The 20,520-nt window shown below is 45.0% G+C and overlaps 1 protein-coding gene across 2 annotated transcripts in view; it reads left to right on the forward strand.

The window, feature by feature from the left end:
- Positions 1 to 12,815, forward strand: part of LOC138582124 (zinc finger protein 2-like) — a 240,710-nt gene extending 227,895 nt beyond the window's left edge. The window contains exons 7-8 of one of the 2 annotated variants that reach the window (XM_069653123.1): positions 8,543 to 8,637; positions 9,980 to 10,090. In XM_069653123.1, coding sequence (XP_069509224.1) covers positions 8,543 to 8,622 — 80 coding nt within the window. In that variant the 3' untranslated portion in view covers positions 8,623 to 8,637; positions 9,980 to 10,090. Of the gene's footprint in view, positions 1 to 8,542; positions 8,638 to 9,979 lie in introns of both variants that reach the window. The other variant, XM_069653122.1, reaches the window with a different exon arrangement.
- The last annotated feature ends 7,705 nt before the right edge of the window (positions 12,816 to 20,520 follow it).

A 20,520-nucleotide genomic window follows, 5' to 3' on the forward strand; every position in this document is an offset into this window, starting at 1 on the left:
TTTACCAGAGACCTGAGTCATTCAGGAAGACCGTCACATCCATCCATTCCTCTGCTGGGCGATGTTTGGGAAAAAGGCCTACCTCTCATGAAAAACCCAATCTCTACACCAGCAAAGCGGGACAAGCTAGAGAATAAATATGGGGTACCTGACTCGGCCTCTAAATGCCTCAGATTGCATCTATTCCTGGACTCTGTAGTTTCAGCTGCCACCAGTAAGTGGTCAGCAAACCCTTCCTCGAAAATTTATGGTTCCCCTTAACCAGGAGGGGGAAAAGACACAGTGGGCAAGCGTATCATTTATACTGTTTCTGTTTTGGAAAATGGTACTGCCTCCATGACATATGAGATTTCTGGGAGCTTCAGAGCATACAAGAACCTGAAAGATGACTTCAAGGAAAAGGCCAAAACTATGGAGCTTGATTTGAAGATAAGAAGCAAAAACATATGGATTGTTGGACTAGAGGAGGATGAGGGCCAAAAAGTGTTGGAGGTATTGAAAAACTCTGTCAAATGTGAAAAAGTAACCTTGATGGACATTGATAACACTTATAGAATCGGCAAGAGTATGGGCCTTAAACCAAGACAGATCCTAATCTCTTTTATGTGCACCCGGAACAAGGAAGATGTTCTACGTGCAGCCAGATCCATTGAAATAATATACTACAGAAAACAGAGAATGTTCTTGTATCCAGATTATCGGAAAAGGTAAAAGGATGTTAGGAAGTCGTTTAGAGAACCAAAGGAATTGGCAAGAAATCTGGGGGTGAAAGCCTTTTTTTAATAGGGCTAACTGGCTAACTTTGGTTCTCCCTGATGGTGAGAAAGGCACTGCTGACCCTACCGAGGCTTTAAAGCGCCGATTAGAATATCAGTTAAACAAATTATTTCAAAAGAAAACTCACTCTCCCTGGCGTGAACCTTGGAGATTCGAAAAGTGAACCTAGGAGGCTGAATGAGTCATGTGACCGAGTGACAGACCCGGAAGCATTGCGGAGGCTGCATTTGGTTTGCAAGACCTGCACGCAGTGGACGTCCGATGAAATCGGAAGCTGCAACGCATGATGAGCGTTATGAACGGCTGCCGAACTGTTGGCATATATATGTGTATCTGCCTTCCTTGGATTGGGGCCCCCGTTCGGAGGAGCATTAGGGCATGTCCATTTGATGCCTCGACCCGCTCCGCGTCTCCTTCAGTGTGCGGGGTTCACAGTTTGCAGTCAGTGGATGGATAGACCCTTACGCCAACGCAGGTCTGTAGTCCTTTCTGTGTCGCATGGAAATGGGAGCCTTAAATACTGGCTACCCTCCACCAGGGCGTCTGCGGCACGATGAGCTTGTGAGGTGGATGGGCGGGTACTCCTTCTTTAACCCCTCCCTCCATCCCAACTTTTTAACTTTCATCTCCCGAAAGCAAGGCACAAGTTCACAGTCCTGTTTAAGGACGAGCAGCCGACAGAGAAGGAATAACATCAGTGTGGGCCCCACCCCGGGCTAACCACAACCCTGGACACAGTGGAGGCCGGGGTAGCTGGGTCGCATGCTAGGCTATATCATCGCCTCAATGCTACCTACGGATGGCTGCCCTGCAGCACGCTATCAGAAGATACTTTGTGCTTGAATAAGTTTGGGTTCCGAGACAGTGCTTTATGGTGGAGGTGTTTTTTTTTATTTTTTATTTTTCTTTTTTTTACATATTTCTGGGTTTAGAATATGTGCAGGGATGTGGGGAGAAGCCGTTGCACTACCAGCCAACCCCCAAAGTATAAAACCTTTAACGTCTGGCTGGTATCATTGGCATTTCGTGAGTGATCTCTCATCAGCCTCTTTGTGTTTTATCTTTAACAAGGGCACCCTGGTATTATAAAGAACCACCATTATCTTCAGTTGGATGCACCAATTAATGGCATACTGAATTGTGGCATATTCTGAGCTACTACCTATTCTGAGCACTGCATAATCAAATCATTTACATGTTTGTGTTCCAAGAGATTGAATGTGCTCTCCAGTTGTAGGGGCTAATTTTCCAGTGATCCCCTTTGCTACATCTATCTGTGCAACATAGAATTTTGTTGGTCATTCAGGAGGCCGTTATGTGCTGTTCACACAGGAGAGGCTATTCCTAATCTGGGGAGCCCAGTCCCACTCTGCTGCCTCTCCCGACCCCTCTTTCTACAGCCAATGTGCGAATGGAGGTCCAATTAATGGAATTGATGGATTTCCATCATGTACAGACACATCTTCAGAAGGATAAGCCTGCCCAGGGAGGTAAAGGGAGAGGGACACCATTAGTCAAAGACACCTTAGTTTTATGTGTAAAGTTACATGGTCTGGTGGTGCATACCTAATTGATGTCAACAGTACAGAGGGTGCTACGGTGGCTGCATACTGGCCAAAACTGGTGTTGGAGTGCTCATTTAAGTGGTTTATAGCTCAAATGTCAAAACAGTATACAGGGGCATTTTATTCACGTTTCGTGTCAATTATCAGGTCTGATCGCGTTCACTGCCTTGTATGTCATCTCTCGAGATTCCCATAGGCCTGCTGGGATGGACACACTGCCCTGTTTTGTTTATGCATGTTTTCGGATGCTTGCAAGGTGTCCTGCTGTTTCCTCTTTTTGGCCTCCCAAGCTATGCATTGTAGCCTCTTAACATTATCTTAGGCTCCATCTGTTCCTTTACCAGGTGGGTGCTCAGACTATTGGCGAACCAAATGGTACCTGGAGTCGCAATGCGGTGAAGGATTATCCCTCATACTCTTGTTTTAGATGCTGACCTATGTTACAAATGTTGGCTATTACATGATTGCGGCATGTTCACTGTGTCCCAGCTGACAGCTGTCCGACTCATATGTATTGGGCATTGGCAACCGCATCATGTACTGTTTCAATGAGTTCTGTCTGGGGAAAAGGTATGCTGTCAAAACTTTGTCTTAAGAATGAATCACTCCATTTATTAGCTAGATGGTATTGATACTTTTGTGAAGCTGTACATTGTGAAACATTCTGGGGTGCTGTGCAGGCCGGTCTTGAGGGGGATTCAATGCAAACTTCTCTCATCTAATACTAATTAGCGGTTGACTCCTGCATATTACAAATGTAGATATTCTGTGTGCTTTTGTTCCCCATCTCTCTGCTCCTTGGTATTTTGGGAGAGTTGAGTGGTGGTAGCTGGAATGGGGCGCTTCCATGCCTTTTGTGATTAGATCTTCCTCTCGCTTGGATAGTGTTGGTTTCACCTGCCCTGTTTGCACGCCCCTTCCAGCTCCCTGATACTTTGCTTTTGATTGGAGTGTATATATGGACCCTGGAGTAGAGGTGGATGCGTGGTGTGTTTGGAGGGAGGGTGTTGTGAAAGGGCTGTGTGGGGGACCCAGCCTCGTTCAGTAACTTCATGCAGACACCTTTTGTATTTGTGGCGAAATGTAATGCAGTTGGACTATAATTATATGTGCGCTTGAAAATGTTCACTAGGATTTCACTCCCCACCCGAAATGAAATGTTTTGGAATACCTATACCCGTCTCCTTGGTCAGGTTCCAGGCATTTCGTTGTGCTACTATTGGGGCTTTTAATGTGTGATGTGCTTCTTGTTTTATGACAGCATTGACTGATATTTCAAATTGCAATGTTGGGATGGAATGGGGATGGCTATCTACATCTATGTGATGCATCAGTTTGATTGCCTTGTTTCATCAGCAACCTCGTCAGTAATTGGTGAATATATCTGATGCATATATGGTAATTTCTTTGTGTATGTAATTTTCGTTTTGTTTGTGTTGGTAGCTTATGTTGATTTACATTGCTTATCTTGTGGAGGCTGCAACAACGTTGAGCTTCATTTAGGTGATTGACTTCTAGGGGCTGTTTCTTTGCTCCGTGCTTCTGGGTTTTTTAATTCTTAATGTCACGTCATTTCTCTGTTTGTTGTGGTGTGTGGAATTCTGGGGTGGATGAGGCAGTCTTGAATTTATGCCGGGAATACAGTTATGGGGGAACAACTTGCTTATTGTATGTGCTAACTTCTAGTTGTGTGGTTTTTGAATTTGTATTTAATATACTTAGCAGGCCTTGTGGGGAGCCAGTCTGCGTTTCTGTATAGGTTGGAATGTGGCAGCAGAACTGTTGTGAATTTACGGTGATATAGTTGCAGTGGTTATTGAGTTTATTGATGTTCTTTTAACTGAGTTAATTTTATGGTCGCCCTTTTTTTTGGGCTATGGGGGATTCATTGGGGAGTTCAGGTTATTTAGGAGAGGAGTCCAGGGTGTTGGACTTCTTGGAATGTGTTTTAGAATTTTTTCTTATACTCTGCTCTTGATGTTTTGCATCTGTTTCAGAAGGGGGTGGTTGGGGTTTTCTGTTGGGGTCACAAATACATTTGAGGGTCTGTGGAGGGGACCCTTTCGATTTGGGTGGGGGTGGATAAGCTGTGTTTGAAAATGGGGGATCAAATGCGAGTTGTCTCGTGGAATGTGAATGGTCTGAACAATGTTCAGAAAAGACAGCAAGTTTTGGCTTATCTGAATGACTTAAAAGGAGACGTGTATTTTCTCCAGGAGACACACCTTTTGAAAGGTGATTTGAATGGTTTGAGGAAAGGTTGGGTAAGGAGGGCTTTTGAGTCATGGTCCAGGGGTGTGGTTATTCTTATTAGGAAACATGCACTGATCAAGGTTGTCAAAGAAATATGTGACAAGGAAGGTAGAATGGTTGCATTTTTAACGAATATTCAGCGCAAAGAAGTGACCTTTGTAATGTTTATGCTCCAACGTCAGATGATGGTACCTTTTTCAGGAAGGTGGCTCAAGCAATTCAAGACCTTAAGTCCAGTAACATAATCTTGGGGGGGGATTTCAATTCAGTTATTGACTCTGCTATGGATAGGAGTAGTACCAGACATTGCAGGAGGATGGACATGCAATCTCTGGCTTTTCAGGATCTGCTGGAGGAACATAATCTGAAGGACTGTTAGAGGATTGATAATCCTTCAGTGAGAGAATATACTTTTTATTTCGGTGCTCATGCTACGTATTCAAGAATTGACATGGTTTTGATGGCAGGAGACATGTTGCAAAACTATAAAAGGAGTGCTTTGGGTAATATTGTGCTGACAGGCCATGCACATGTTTCAGTGGATTTGAAGTGGAGTTACACTATGTGCATATCAAAATCTTGGAGACTAAATACTATATTGTTGGACAATCTAGAGGAGATGGACAAAATTGCAACTGAAATTGACTATTTTGTTGAGGAGAATTGTACTGGTGAAGTAGGATCTGATATGATATGGGAGGCATTCAAGTGCACGGTTTGAGGTATGTTTATTAGTCTGGCGAGTGGCTTGAAGAGAAAATGGGACAATACACAGAATGTACTGGAATTAAAGATTAGGGATTTGTCACGGGTTCTGATGGTGGATCCTACGAGAGTGGACTTGCTTCCCGAGTTAAACAGGTTGAAAAAAGAGTTGAGAGAGCTAATGTCTAATAGGGTGTATAAGAGGTATTTTCATCAAGAATGCACTTATTTTGAACATGAGGAGAAATGTGATTGCTGGTTAGCGTACAGATTGAGGTTGAGGGAGTCTGAGTGCTCGATCATGTCTATTACAGACTCTAATGGCCAGGTCACTTTCACTCCGGAAGGTATAAATGATGTATTCAGACAGTTTTATGAGGAATTGTATAAGAATGAAACTGATATTGACGCAGCGGATGGAGACTTTTTGGAGGGTATTCAAGTACCAGATATTTCAGAGGAGGAGGCTGCTTTACTAGAGGGAGATATCACAGTGGATGAGGTTAAGAAGGAAATTTCGAAATTGAATGTTGGTAGGTCTCCGGGGCCAGATGGACTGCCGGTGGAATTCTATAGGTGGTTGCCTAATTCTGTGTTGACTCTGTTGTCGGACATGTATAAGACCTCCAAGGCTAGGGGTATACTTCCTGACACTACTAGACATGCTACTATTTCTGTCTTTTTAAAGAAAAACAGGGATGAATCACTGGCGTCCAGTTACAGACCGATTAGTTTGATTAATGTGGACAATAAGATTCTCACTAAGATTCTAGCTCTGCGAATAGAAATTTTTTTGCCTAAATTGATGGATCAGAATCAGTCTGGTTTTGTTAAAGGTAGAATGACGTCCGGTAACATGCGGACACTGCTTTGTACTATCGCGAAAGCGTCAGAGTTGTCGGAAGACTCGGCTGTCCTGTCACTTGATGCGGAGAAGGCATTCGATAGAGTTGATTGGCAATTCATGTTTAAAGTATTGGATAAGATGGGTTTTGGGATTCAGTTCTGTTCTTGGATTAAACTGCTGTATACCAGGCCTACTGCTGATGTTAAAACTAATGGTCTGAGATCTAAACCTTTTGAATTAGAACGCGGCACAAGACAAGGATGCCCATTGTCACCTTTATTATTTGTACTTAGTATTGAACCTTTGGCTATAACTTTGAGAAATGAGGAGGGTTTACAGGGCATACAATGTTGTGGAATGCAGCAAAAAATGTGGTTATACGCAGACGACTTATTATTGGTCCTCAAGTACCTTGGAGAGTCAGTGCCGGTTCTTATGGACATTCTCGAGGCCTTTCACCAGTGCTCTGGATACAAGATCAACTGGGCAAAATCGGAGGTTATACCATTGGTGTCGCTGTGTGACAAACAATTTATTACCAGGTTGGGCTTTAAGTGGTGTGCTGATAAACTACTGTACTTGGGGGTTTGGATTTTGCCCAATGTTGCTGATTTTGTGAATGTAAATGGACTAATTTCAAATTGGTGTCATTGTGTGAGTGTTTGGGTTTCAATGCGTTGAAAGATCCGAATGCTTCCATTTGGCTGAATCCAAGTATTACACATGAGGGGAACATTTTGTTCTGACAGGAGTGGTACCTGGCTGGGGTGCGGTGGATTGGGGATCTGTTCAATGGCTTGAATTGGTTGATGGCTAGGGAGATACAGTTGAAGTTTGACGTTCCTACTTTTCGCCTGGCAGATTATCAGACGATCAGGAGGGCGGTGGGGGTTGTGGATATGGAAAATCAATACAGACATGCTTGGTTGGGAGCCAGGGGTGAGTGGATGTGGCCTAGTTAGTTATGTTTATAGATTGGTTGTGTCCAATTATCGGGCTAATGATGATTTAAGATTGGATTGGAATCAGAGAATTGGTGAAGATATTACGGAGGATGATTGGATGTGTATTTGTGAGAATGTGAAGCTGTGTTCTTTGAGTCTTTCAGACAGGTCGCGTCAAATAAAGATCTTGAATAGGACATACTGGACGCCTGAGAGAATGATGAAGAGGGGTATGTGTGACAATTCTGAATGTTGGGCATGCTTACACGAGGTGGGCACCTTCAAGCATATGCTGTGGGAATGCTCAAGGGTGAGGGGTCTGTGGTTCGAATTTGACCAGATCTGTGAAAAGATTCTTGGAGAGAAGGTTCATATGGATTTTAAGACCATAGTACTGGGTAGTGGGGATTTGTTGGACGACCTGACTACTTCTCATAAGAAATTGATCTTTTGTGGGGCAATGGTGGGGAAGAAACTAATTTTGAGACGATGGAAAACATCTACCCCTGTTACTATTGAGGAATGGATGGCAGAGATGCATTCTCTAGCTGATATGGAGAGAGTGCTGTATCGGAGAGAAAAGAAGGATGCGTTATTTAATAAGATTTGGGGCAAATTTCTTTTATTGTATTAGACCTGTTTATTGCTTATATTGTGACTCCTTGGGGGAGGTTTTTTTTTCTGATGGATATAGTTTTGTTGGTTTTGTTATAAGTATTGCATGATGTTATGTTATTGTAGATATGTTTCTATGATGTGAATTTTTTAAAAATAAAAATAAAAAATAAAAAAAATACAAATCTCATCAGTACTGCTAACCATGCCTGGTGGTCGTTATTGGTAATACCACTTGCCTCCTGCCCAATGTGGCAAATTCTGCCTCCTTGTGCTTACTCCTAATTATGTCTAATGGCTTTTTTTTGTTAACCCTGTTTAACGTTATTATTGCTTTCTATGCGGCATTAAAGTGGGTCTAATTCACTTTGTGCTTGACATGCACAGTTTACATACTAATTAAAGGTGACTCCTTTTGGGGAAACCTGGTTTGTGGGAACTGGTTTGTTTGGTAGATGATTTTGCAGGGCTGAGGGACAAGCAGCCACACGGTAAGGCAGGGGTAGAATGGGAAGTCGCAGGAGGAGATCTCAAGGTGCACTTATCACAGGAACAATCCCAGAAGGCGCAGGCACTGGCAATAGATGAGCAGGAGTGCTTCTTCTAATACAGTCGCTTACGTTTATTTACTTATGCGTACTCTGTGCTGGTAATGACAAAGAGGACAAAGCCATGTTGTGGCTTACTAATTCGCCTGTGCTCTGCCATCTTTAGCCAGTGTGTTGAGAGTGCACCACACAAATGTCTGTTGGTAAATAGTTTAAATACTTTGCATGTGTGGTCCAAGCATGTCGCTCTATCTATGCAATGCATTATGTGGTTGTCCAATTCCATAGGAAACCCTGCAGGATTTGCGTGTCGGAGTCCCTTGCGTCATACCACAACATGGAAATGGTCGCAGATGCAACGTGTCTGACTTCAACACATCCTGGTATGTTTAAAACAGGCATCTGCAATAGCAATGCAATTTGCTTTGCCAGACACTAGGAAACCTCTCAGCAGGCCTCTGGAATTCTGCATTGTGGCCTGTCCTTATGGGAAGGGCTATTTTTTGGGTGTTTTGTTTTTTTAATGTGGTTTGCACATGGAGCCTGTCTCTCTGTGGGATGAGTCATCACGGATATTAACAGACTGTGCCCAGCAAGAGGGATGATGAGAAAATGATCTGGTAGCAACATCCCTACATCGTATCCCAAAGTTCCTTGGTCATTATTGCCCACTAACCTATATCTCACAAGTGTGAAATGGAATCCATGTGTCCTCAAGTCTAAAGATTTTCAGTACATTAAGTGATTGCTACAGTTGTTGCTATCAGGAAATCACCTGTGTCTGGGGGCGTACATGGCCGATAAGGGCTCGTTGAGGGCTTTGACCGTTAGCGCCCATGTAGGCACCCCTGAGTGGGTGATAGCTATTCGCACCCCGGGGTTGTTTAATAAAAATGTTCACGGAACATGGTCTCCCGCGTATTGCACAAGCCCAATCTCCCGTAAAAAAGAGCACTGCCGCCATAGGAAAAGGGACATAGTCCCGTTTCTGTTTCCATGGAGGCTGCAGGCGGGTGCAGCATTGGGACTGGAACACGAAGCTCCGGTCCAGCAGGTAATTGGGGATGGAGAAAGGAGGGGTGGTGAATGGGTTTGGGATGTCTTTGGGGGTGGGTGTATGGTGTGGACGTGTGGAATTTTCAGATTATGACCAAATACTTCCTTTCTGCCAGGAATTCTACGTATTCAAACCCAGGATTATGCCTAGATACGGTGACAAAGCCAAGTGGAGTTTTGCAAAAGGCATAGCACTTGAAATTAGGACATAAATGAAAAGAAATGCAAACTCAAATGCATAAAGAGGATGGTTCTTTCTTAGTTCTACAAATGTCTCTCAAAAATTCCTAAAGGGTTCTCTGGACCCTTTCACGGGTGACTCAGGGTTGAGCTGGAAGCGCCCCACACTTCTTTGTTCAATATCATGCCACCCGGGAACAGATTTGGGTGGCTGGAAAAAGCAGGTGGTAAACAGTGTATTCTCACCTGCTTTTACAGCCACCTGATTGGCTGAGTGCCCTTCCCGGGTGCAAATAGCTTTTCACTCATAAAAAGTCCATATACATGATTTCCACAAATACAAAAGGTTCTGTACTTGTGGAGACCCACACAGTGCCCTACTTGATGATATGGAAAAACATTACAATACATTTTTTCCCAAAATATTATTAGCATCTTAAACTTGTTTTCATGTAAAAGGCTAATTTACTTTTTATTGTCATTGAACAGATGGGCGGATGAACGAAAAAAGAAACTTTGAACCTTCGGGCAAATGTAACGATCATTCTTCACCATTCATACTTCCTACAGAAAAAGTCAAGGCAAAGCTAGTCCAGAACCCTTTTGGGAGAGCACATCTCACAGGTCAAATGTGGTCAAGAGCTGATCCGGAATGGGACGGAGAGCAATGTACACTACAGCAACAGACTTTTCGTCATTCAACACCTATTTTACATCAAAGAACACAAACTGTACAGCTACCAGCTATAGACAGTGAATGTGAAAGCTCTGTGAGGGGCTTAAGCCTGAACGCATGTGCATCAAACCAACTGCAGGATTGGGGACCACATACCTTGCCTGAAAGTGTGCAAACCGACCATCTAAATGACAGTCATATTGAAAAGGGAAGACAATTAACAGAAGGACAATATACATTTACTGACACTGAGAACAATGTTTCTGCAGTGCCAAAACCATGTTTACAGGGACAAGCGCCTGCAGGGGATAGACGATATAGTTGTACCATATGTGGAAAGAGCTTCCATCATGTAAATGTGTTTATGAAACATCACAAATCACATATGCCCGACAGACGTCATCAGTGTACTGTATGTGGAAAAAGCTTCAGACAAAAGATAGTTCTTAGCAGACATCAACATATACATACAGGTGAGAAACCGTATCAATGTACTTTATGTGGGAAAAGCTTCAGCCGAAAAGGAACTCTGGAGAGGCACCAGATCGTACACATGAAAGAGCGGATCCCTTTAGAATCAGTGGTTGGTCCAAGGTAACCCGTTGAATAATAAGCAAGGCCCAGTAAATCTTCTAAAATCATGCACAAAAAGATGATGCTGCTCAGCGGCAGAAGGCGGCATATGCTCTCGATGAATGTATTAAGCCTTCAGGTCTACCTTCATGGACAAAATATCAAATCTACCAAAATGGAAATATTCATATGTAAGTAGGGTGCTATCGCCCGAAGACAGAAAGTATCTCTATTGGGCACGAGGCAGCACATGTGAAAACAGCAACCAGATGCTCACATTGTGATGAAGGCGACAGTCCCTAAATCAAGTCCTAAAATGCAGGTTTCTAGGAAACTGGCTAAATTCAAGAATGAAGCCCATATGGTTAGGGCTAGAATGATCCCTGGTGACTAGTCTATGCCTGGCAGTGGAAGGGAAAAATTATCCATTATCAAAACACAAAATTAGTGGCTCTTATCGTTTTATCTCCTGCAGTTCGTCAAGGCCTGGAACACAAAATGCCATAGGCAACAGAGCTGTTGTATGCGTCCAACCCTCACTCATTATATAGCATCCCGAAACATATCCAATCTTGCATACAGTGATAACTAGTGTTGAGTTAAAAATAAACGTCAATGTGAATGTGAAAGGATTTACCTCCAAGATGGAAGCTCCTGATCTTGATCTTACTCCTCCTCAGAAACGTATTGCATCTGTCTAAGGAAACTTTGTTCAAAGTATCAGCACTACTAGAGTGGGCTTTTCAATCTCCAGACCCTGCTAATGTCACAATGTCTCTCATCTAGCAGGGATCCCAGACGGAGTAGGAAAAACCAGGAGGAAATGAGATACTCCAGGCGGAGAAGCTGTGATGTCTCTTCAAATTCAAGTGATAGTCAACTCCACGTCTTTATGATTTTAGATTTTTTGTATTTACAATATTCCCGCGACAGACTTAACCGTATGGGGGCGCAGTTGGAATTGTCAATATTGAAGTAGGGATACATAAAATCACTCGACAATATTGTGTTACTTTGTAACTTTGTGTTGTCAGACATTTAGATGATTATTGAAACAAAAAATGTTTCAGATCTTTCCTAAACTGAGCAAGTGTCTGGGATTCCCTGATCTTTTGTGGTATACTGTTCCATAATTTAGGTCCAAAGACTCCAAATTTCCTGTCCCCTCTGGTAACAAATGTTGACCAGGGATTACTTAGCCATAGTTGATGGTTTGATCTGAGAGTCCTCACTGGAATATAGGGTAACATTTTGTTGCTTAGATAATCCGGGGCCAATCCTTTTAGGCACTTAATCATACAAGCAACCTTAAATTTAATACGGTCCTCAACCATTAACTAGTGAAGTGACCTCCGTAAGCAAGAGACATGATCCGTTTTCCTCAGACTGCCAATCAATCTAACTGCTGAATTTTGGACCTATGGCTTTTGCCCCATCCAAGGGAAAGATGGAATGCCTCTCGGACTACACCCTATCTCTCTTGACGTCCCCTAAATCTCTGACCGCATCTCCATTTCTTTTTGAGTCATCCCCACCCCCAAACAAGCAATACTGAGGGTGTCCAGCACCTGTGGCTGAACATGTACCCACCAGCTCAGAAAATTATCTCTGACTATGTTGCCCTCCTGATTGTAAAGACAACCAGTACAATGGATTAGTCATTAAAAACTCTCATGCTCAGAACAGTACTTATGCTCCTGCAAGACTGCATTGGAAGATGTGCATCCAACACCATACAATTTCCCAGTTTTCAAGCCAGGCCATATGTTGCTATGTGAATGTTACTCCAACATTGTAACAGCGTAGTTAAGTAATGTCCCAAAACATATGTAGCTGACTGAAAAATCTATTCAGTTTATTGTAGACTGTTTCTTGGCCTGCCCTGAAATTTGATATTTGTGCATGTTCATAATGTATGTGCATTAGGCTCAGACACAGTACAACTGATGCATCTATGATCTTAAACTAAGGTATGTTATGTTCAACTCAACATCCCAGTCTGTACTCTGCAGGTGCTCTCTCAAACACATTAATGGACCAACCTTACAATATTCACCAATAAACATTAAGCATCAATTTGAGAATTCCAGCACTCCATGTTTAACACATAGCCTGTCAGTAAGGAAGATGCTGGGCATAGATCTCTGTTACATTATCTTTGTATTTACGTGGCTTGATGCTCCAAATCTGCTCTCCTGGCAAGCAGCTGTGTCCAGACCTGTCCTTCTTGTACAAAGTCAAAGTACCATTGTCACATATATTGAATGCCTGTCACACTCCTAGAGAATGCTGTTTTCTTAACCTAACAATGCTAAGGTGTATTCTGAATTCCCTGAAGTGCCTGTCTGTGCATACTAGACATTGCACTAAACGGACAACACAGCAGAGCTGCTACCTCTGTGTGTGGATGAACTATGTCTAACCACCCACATACATGCTGACTGTCAACGCAAGGGGTAACAACCATTGCAATTTTTGTAATTTTTGTAAAGGTTTGAAATTATATGCGTGGGATACATACATGTGCGAATGTGATGTTAATTAAGATACCTTAATTATACACAATTGTGTAAATCTTTAGTTTCATAGTGGATGAAAATGAGCATGTGTGTTTCATCATAATTTGTATGTCTTTGTTTCAATACAAATTATTTATTTGAGAAAAAAGAAAAAAATAACAGGACAATACATCATTCCATGAATCAGACACCACTTGGGCTTCAGACAGAACTCTCCCTCCAGCATCTTCCATCACCCCATCCACTCCCGTAGCCCTGATTCCTGGGAATCCCCATCTTGGTTTGCATATCTAGCATACAATCCCCAAATACAGCCAAATCTGTTCATTTGTCCTTTGTGATTTTTCCATAACAAATGTTCTGATGCATGTTAATCTGCTTTGAATCACATGCTCTGCATATAGTCCGACATCTAGTGGTAACTGCAGAGTATTGCACCTTGTCTTTCGAGGATCTAAAGGGGACGGCGACATGGGTGTGCCTGTAACACTATCCCTAACGTGACGTGTAGTGTACCCAAAATTCCTCACACCTCAAGTCCCCTCAGATTATTTTTTTACCCCCCAGCTAGCTGATCACCTTATGCGGAGCTCTTACCAAATTGCAATATTGTTATATTTCCCGACCTCCGGTCATATTTATACTGTTGTCTCCTCCTCAACGATTGTTTCCTGAACCACAGCCGAAGACAACGAAAGAACACACTTCCACGGCTGGGGCTTCGGTCGACGCTGTCGACCACATGGCCGGGCCTTCTGGCCTGCCTTACAGTAGCGAGAGTGGTGTCTGGGGGTTTCTATTCTTTTCAAGAATGTCTTTCCTTCTCCCCTCTCTTTGTCCCTTTTGGTCTTGTCGTTGCTTTTAAATTCCTGAGCTATGGATAGGACACCCTTTAAATTTTGCCCTTCATGTAAGGGAAAATTTCCATGGAAAGACAAGCACCAGCGGTGCAATAAGTGTCTTAACCTCAATCACGACAAGGCGGTCTGTAAGTCCTGTAAACTCCTACGTCCTAAGACGATTAAGGAGCATCGAGTGAAACGATGGGCAGCCTACGCTATGTCGCAGGCCGAGGGTAGCTCACCCACCGCCGCAGCCGCCGAATGTGATGAGATAAGCGACGGCCAAGGCTTCAGTTTGGAAGCCATTGACCTTACATCTGAGTGCTCGCACTCCACAACGTCCGTCCCCAGCCCTACTAGGCACGACGCAAGTCCTGCTATGGAGAATGTACATCCCAGCAACAGGGACACACCCGCTACTCAGGGCACAAAGTACACAACCCCCAGTACCGCCTCGAAGGCTCAGTCGGAGCGATCCAAAGCGCCAACGGGTACATCTGATTCTTTGACGGCACCCGCCGATTCGCGTGATCGGCAAACCTCCCCACGCGACCTGCGTCCGGGCATTCTGAAAGTAAGGGCGCCAGCACCAAATGCCACGCGGCCGTCGAGACACCTCAGAAGAGCGCGCCGATGCCGCATAAAGCCCCGGTTGTGACAAAATCTGAAGCACAACGGCCTACACAGTCCAAACACCTCCCAGTTATGCCGAACATTACTGAGAGTATCGCTAAGATTGTTTTGGTGGCTAAACATAAAGATAGGTCCATAAACGCGTCGAAAGACACATTGAAACGGCCGGAAGGGTGGAAAGATTACACTGAGAATCCCCTATCTTTATCTAAAACTCTGGTTGGGAAATCTTGACGTTCTAGGGAAGAGGATCATCAGGAAGAGCCCTTTCCTCCTCTAGACACCTCTGGCTCCTCATCTTGGGCCAGAGAGAAGTTTAAAGGTTGCATGGACAGGCTGGAAAAGTTTGTAGACTTTTCTGAAAGGCTCGTGAACAAAGCCCTTATACACCAATAGTAAAGTTCCAAAGGACCTCTGAATTACTTCATGAAGAGGTCTTTGACCTTACTGATCAAGAAGGAGTTCCTATTGACCCATACCTACAGGATAATGATCCCTTTGATGATCCTGCTGATGCTCCCACTGATCAGACCCAGGGTTGGGGGGGGGACCAGCCGGTAGACAACCCACCTTGGCTGTCCCCTACCCATACCCCAGACCCTGTCAACTTATATATGGACTCGCCCCCGTCCCCACCATTACGTCAAGCATAACCTGTTGATGACCAGAAGGCGTTTAACGCCATCCTAAAGAAAGCAGCAGAACACTTCCAAATTGCCACGCAGGGGGCAGTGCCAGATTTGGATTTTGTTTAAGACATTTTAAAGGAGAAGCCTCCTGCCAGCAAGGCTATCCCATTACTTAATTCCATCAAAAGGCGCATTACCCCTTCATTATTAACACCCTCACAAACCAGGGCTGTTTATCCACGGGTGGAAAAGCTTTTTTGCCCTTCCCCTACTGACCCACTTTACATTAGGGGGCATGCCACCCCGGATTCTCTGGTGGTCACCACAACAAGGAAGAGGGCAGGTGTGCCCTAGTCCACAGGCGAGGTGCCGCCTGACAAAGAATGAAAGAAATTGTACGCTCTGGGAAAGAGAATCACTACTGCGGCAGCATACTCCACCCGCATAGCCAAAAACACTATGCTGTTGGCCAGCTACTCGGATGTTCAATGGAACCTGCTGCAGGAGGGCCTACAGGAGTTCCCTGAACCTGTGCGTACCCGCCTTCTTACAATTGTATCTGAGGGTAAGCAGGTGAACCACACATTCTCATAAAAACTTAAGATGCTGCAGAGACAGCGGGAAGGACTTTAGCCCAGGCTACCCTGCTAAAACATCACGCCTGGTTGAAGAACTCCGGGTTCAAAACAGAGTCTCTGGCGTCATTAATCAACAAGCCGGTGGAGGACTCTAACCTGTTCGGCAAGGCCATTGATGAGGTGCTGGAAACGTCAAAAAAAGAACACAAGACTTTGAAAACTTTGAACCAAATTACTCAAAGACCCGTTCAACAGAAAGGGGGAGGTTCTCGCTACTCCTTTCGTGGGCAGTCCTACTCTCGCTCTCCTCACAACCAAAATGATTCTGGGAACAATTGGTCCTCAGGACAGGGGTTTGCCTCCTCTACCCCCTATCCACCTAGGGGACAACGCCATGGGAAAGGAAGGGGTTGTAATGCCATCCCCAGAGGCTCCCCGGCCTCCAGTCAGATATGACTTTCAGATCCGGATCCCCTCCCATCCTTCCCCAGTCGGGGGGGCATGTAACATCATTCCTGCATTCATAGGATGGGATTACAACAGACCAGTGGGTGCTCAAGACTGTTGCCCACGGTTATTGCATTGAGTCCAGCTGACCGCCTCGATTAAGACCTCCGAGATCAAGACGCCGAACACCAGAGGATCCTGCTGCAAGAGGTATCAAAGTCGTCCCTCTTCTACAGGTAAACAAGGGTATTTATTCATTTTACTTCCTTGTACCCAAAAAGGATCTCACCATATGCCCTGTGCTAGACTTGCGCCCAGCGAACAAATTTGTCAAACCTCAGAAATTTCGTATGGTAACGCTGCAAGAGGTAATTCCTCTGCAGACGCAACATTGGGCATGAAAGATGCATACTTTCATATTTAAATGTTGCCGGCACACAGGAAATCTCTAAGGTTCATGATAGAGGACAAGCATTACCAATTCAAGATCCTTCCCTTCAACATTGCCTCAGCCTCAAGGGTGTTTACAAAGGTGCTGGCAGTGGCAGCAGCACACCTGCGCAGGCAATCCATCCCAGTTTATCCTTACCTCGACACTGGCTCATAACAGGGGATCCCTACAGGACATGCCTGTCGAATACCGAAAAGACAATAGACCTCTTATTCAGTCTAGTATTTTCTCCATAAACGAGAAGAAGTCCAGCCTAGATCCCAGCCAAGTCAAGCAGTTTCTGGGGGCCCTAATTCGGACAGAAGACTGCCTCGTCTTCCCCTCCAACGTGAGGGTCCAAAACATGCTGTTTCAGATCCCTCAGTATGTAGCCAGTCGAGAGGTGACGGTACGCAAGGCCATGCAACTGTTAGGAATGATGGCGTCCTGCATTTACTTGGTTCCTCACGCACGTTTGCGCATGCGTCCCATGCAAGAGGGGCTCAACAGTCAGTGGTGTCAGGCCAGCAGACAATGGGATGATCTAGTGGTTGTCTCGCAGCCCTCATTTTCTCTCTGCAGTGGTGGTCGAGGGAAAACCTCTTGAAGGGGAAGACCTTCACCACCCCCGCCATAGAAGCCACTCTCACGACGGACGCATCTTCTACGGGGTGGAGGGCTCACCTTCTTCACCAGACGGCACACAGCGTTTGGTCCTCAGCAGTAGCGTCCAACTACATAAACCTATTGGAGCTGTTTGCAGTGTTCAAAGCAATGAAGGCCTTTCAAATACAGTTTCAGGGGAACCAGTGCCGATCCTCACGGACAGCACAACAGCCATGTACTACCTGAACAAGCAAGGGGGCATTCATTCTCCAGGGCTATCCAAACTGGCCAAGAACATTTGGAAATGGGCTCTCAAACACAAGATGTTCCTGTTGTCTGAACACGTTCCAGGGGAACTCAATCTTCTGACGGACGTGCTTATCAGAGACTTCCCACTGCCCTTAGATTATGAATGGCGACTACACAAAGACATTGGGCCTCATTACGATTTTGGCGGTAGCCATGCCACTATTGGCGGCATGGCCGCCGCCAAAATCGGGTCCGGGTTCCCGGAATGGGGAATTACCGGGCCATTCTGAGTTCGGAGGGCCCGGTAATTCCTCCCTCTAGGAACCTGGGCCCGGACCTTCCCCATTCCCACTTCAGCCCCCATAGGGCTGAATGGGAATGGGGTAGGGAGCTAACAACGGGCCGATTACGACCGGCCCGTTGTTAGCTCCCTCTTCACCTCACGGGACCCGCTCTGCACGTCTGGTGAAACCAGACGTGCAGAGCGGGTCCTGCGAGGGGACTTCGTAATGTGGCGGAATGGTGTTAACGGGTCCGCATCCTTTTGCGGCACCCGTTAACCCATTCCGCCACACTTGAAATGAGGCCCATTGTCTCAAACATCTTCGCTGAATGGGGGTTCACAGAGATCGACTTGTTCGCAACTCTAGAGAACGCACAATGCCAAGATAACGCCTCCCAGTACCCTCAGAACTGATCCAAGGGGAACAGTCTCTGGATAACATGGTACGCTTTTCCCCCCGACTTCCCTGCTCAACAAATTTGTGCATAAGATGCACCAGGAACCAGTCACCATGATATTGGTGGCCCCGATACGGGCCCGCCAACCTTGGTTCTCCCATCTGATGGAGATGTCTCTCTCTCTCCACCGATGAAACTTCCTTGCCCATACAACATGTTATCTCAGGACAAGGGGGAAACACTACATCCATGCCTGCAAACTCTGAACTTAGCGGCCTGGCTCCTGAGGTCATAGAGTTCGGGCAGCTCCAACTTCCTCAGAGATGCATGGACATACTTAGGGAAGCAAGAAAGCCTAACACCAGACATTGCTACTCCAATAAATGGAAACGCTTTGTCATCTGGTGCAATTCCAAGAGCATCAATCCCATTCATTGCTCACCTACCTATATTGTGTTATACCCGACTCACTTACTAGACTCAGGCCTAGTTTTTAATTCCCTGAAGGTTCACTTAGCTGCACTCTCAGCCTACACTACGTCCCAGCAGAAGGTGTTGTGGTGGAAGATCCCAGTTATTAAGGCTTTCATGGAAGGGGTTAAGAGAGTTCATCCCCCCATTTGTAATCCGGCTCCTGGATGGGACCTAAATGTGGTATTAACCAGACTTATGGGGTCTCCTTTTGAGCCTATTCATTAGGCAAGTCTCAAAGCTCTTACTTACAAAACCGCCTTCCTAGTGGAAGTCACTTCAATAAGGAGAGTTTGAACTACAGGCTTTCAATTCTAGACCCTTTTGTTACAATTCACAGAGATAAGGTGGTTCTGCGCACTCACCCTCGGTTTGCGCCCAATTTATTTGCAACTTCCATGTGAAACAGTCTATAGAACTGCCAACTTTTTTCAAGAACGCCCACTAATGTGGTGGAAAGAAGCCGACACACTCTAGATGTGTGCAGGGCAGTCATGTACTACCTGGAAAGAACTAAACCACTAAGAAAGAGAAACCAGTTTTTCGTTTCAGTGGCAGCCGTTTAGAGAGAGGGATCCTGTCTCTAAATCCGCCATCTTAAGGTGGAGTGTCAATTGCATCACACTCTGCTACACTCTTGCCAAGAAAGATCTGCCCTTCAAGCCTAGAACACACTCTACTCGGGGCACTGGGCTTCCATAGCATTAATTGCAAATGTTCCCCTCGAGTCCATTTGCAAAGCGGCAACCTGGAGTTCTGTACACACCTTTACAAAACAATATTGCCTAGATACTCACTCTAGGTCTGATTCTCAGGTGGGACAAGCAGTACTAAGACTCTGGGTACTGCTCGCTAGTCCATGCACAGCATGTGATTCTAAGCAGATTAACAAGCATCAGAAGACATGCATTACTTACGGTAATAGCATTTCTGATGATTGTATCTGCTTGGATTCACATGCGCCCACCCTTCCTCCCCGCTCGGATGGAAGGAATATAGACATCTTACTAGTACTCTCTCTTTTATGTACTCACTCACGATAGTCATAAGGCTCCCTCACAGCAGAATAAATACAATCAGACGGACCTCGATACGTGACGGATTTTGGGTACACTACACGTCACATTAGGGAGTGTTACAGGCACGCCCACCCCTAGAGTTAAGATGCGTAATGTGCCTTTTTACGCATACAATTAAAGGAAATACGGATGATTTATTTTTCTACTGGGTACCATGTACACTGTATTTATTAATTTAAAAAAATACTTTCTGCCACTAGATGGCACTGTAACAAGCAAGCTCCTGCCTTGAGGCAGGCAGACACTTCCCTTGACAGTCTCTCTCTGAAGCATGTATCCTAATCCAGGACTCAAACCACCCCCTCACCACCCCCTACTGGAAGACCTTTCCAGAAACGCACGTGTCCTGCTGCATTTTTTTATTTGCAGAGTGAGCTGAGAGAGGAGGCTACAAACGCAGTGACACCAGAGACACCAGCCAGGTAAGCATCCCGCCCTTCTGCTGCTGGCAGCGCTTTTCAATTGCATTTTTATTTTCTCCCTGATAGCCCGGACCTCTATCTGATATAATCTCGCATGGTCCGGGCTGTCAGAGAGAAAAAAAAAACAATTCAAAACAGTTTAAAACAGACAGTTGCTTGATCATCTGACCCGACTTCGGAAGAAACAAAATACTT

The sequence above is a fragment of the Ambystoma mexicanum genome, chromosome 3q (genome assembly GCF_040938575.1).
Source record: "Ambystoma mexicanum isolate Mex_15411 chromosome 3q, UKY_AmexF1_1, whole genome shotgun sequence".
Taxonomy (NCBI): domain Eukaryota; kingdom Metazoa; phylum Chordata; class Amphibia; order Caudata; family Ambystomatidae; genus Ambystoma; species Ambystoma mexicanum.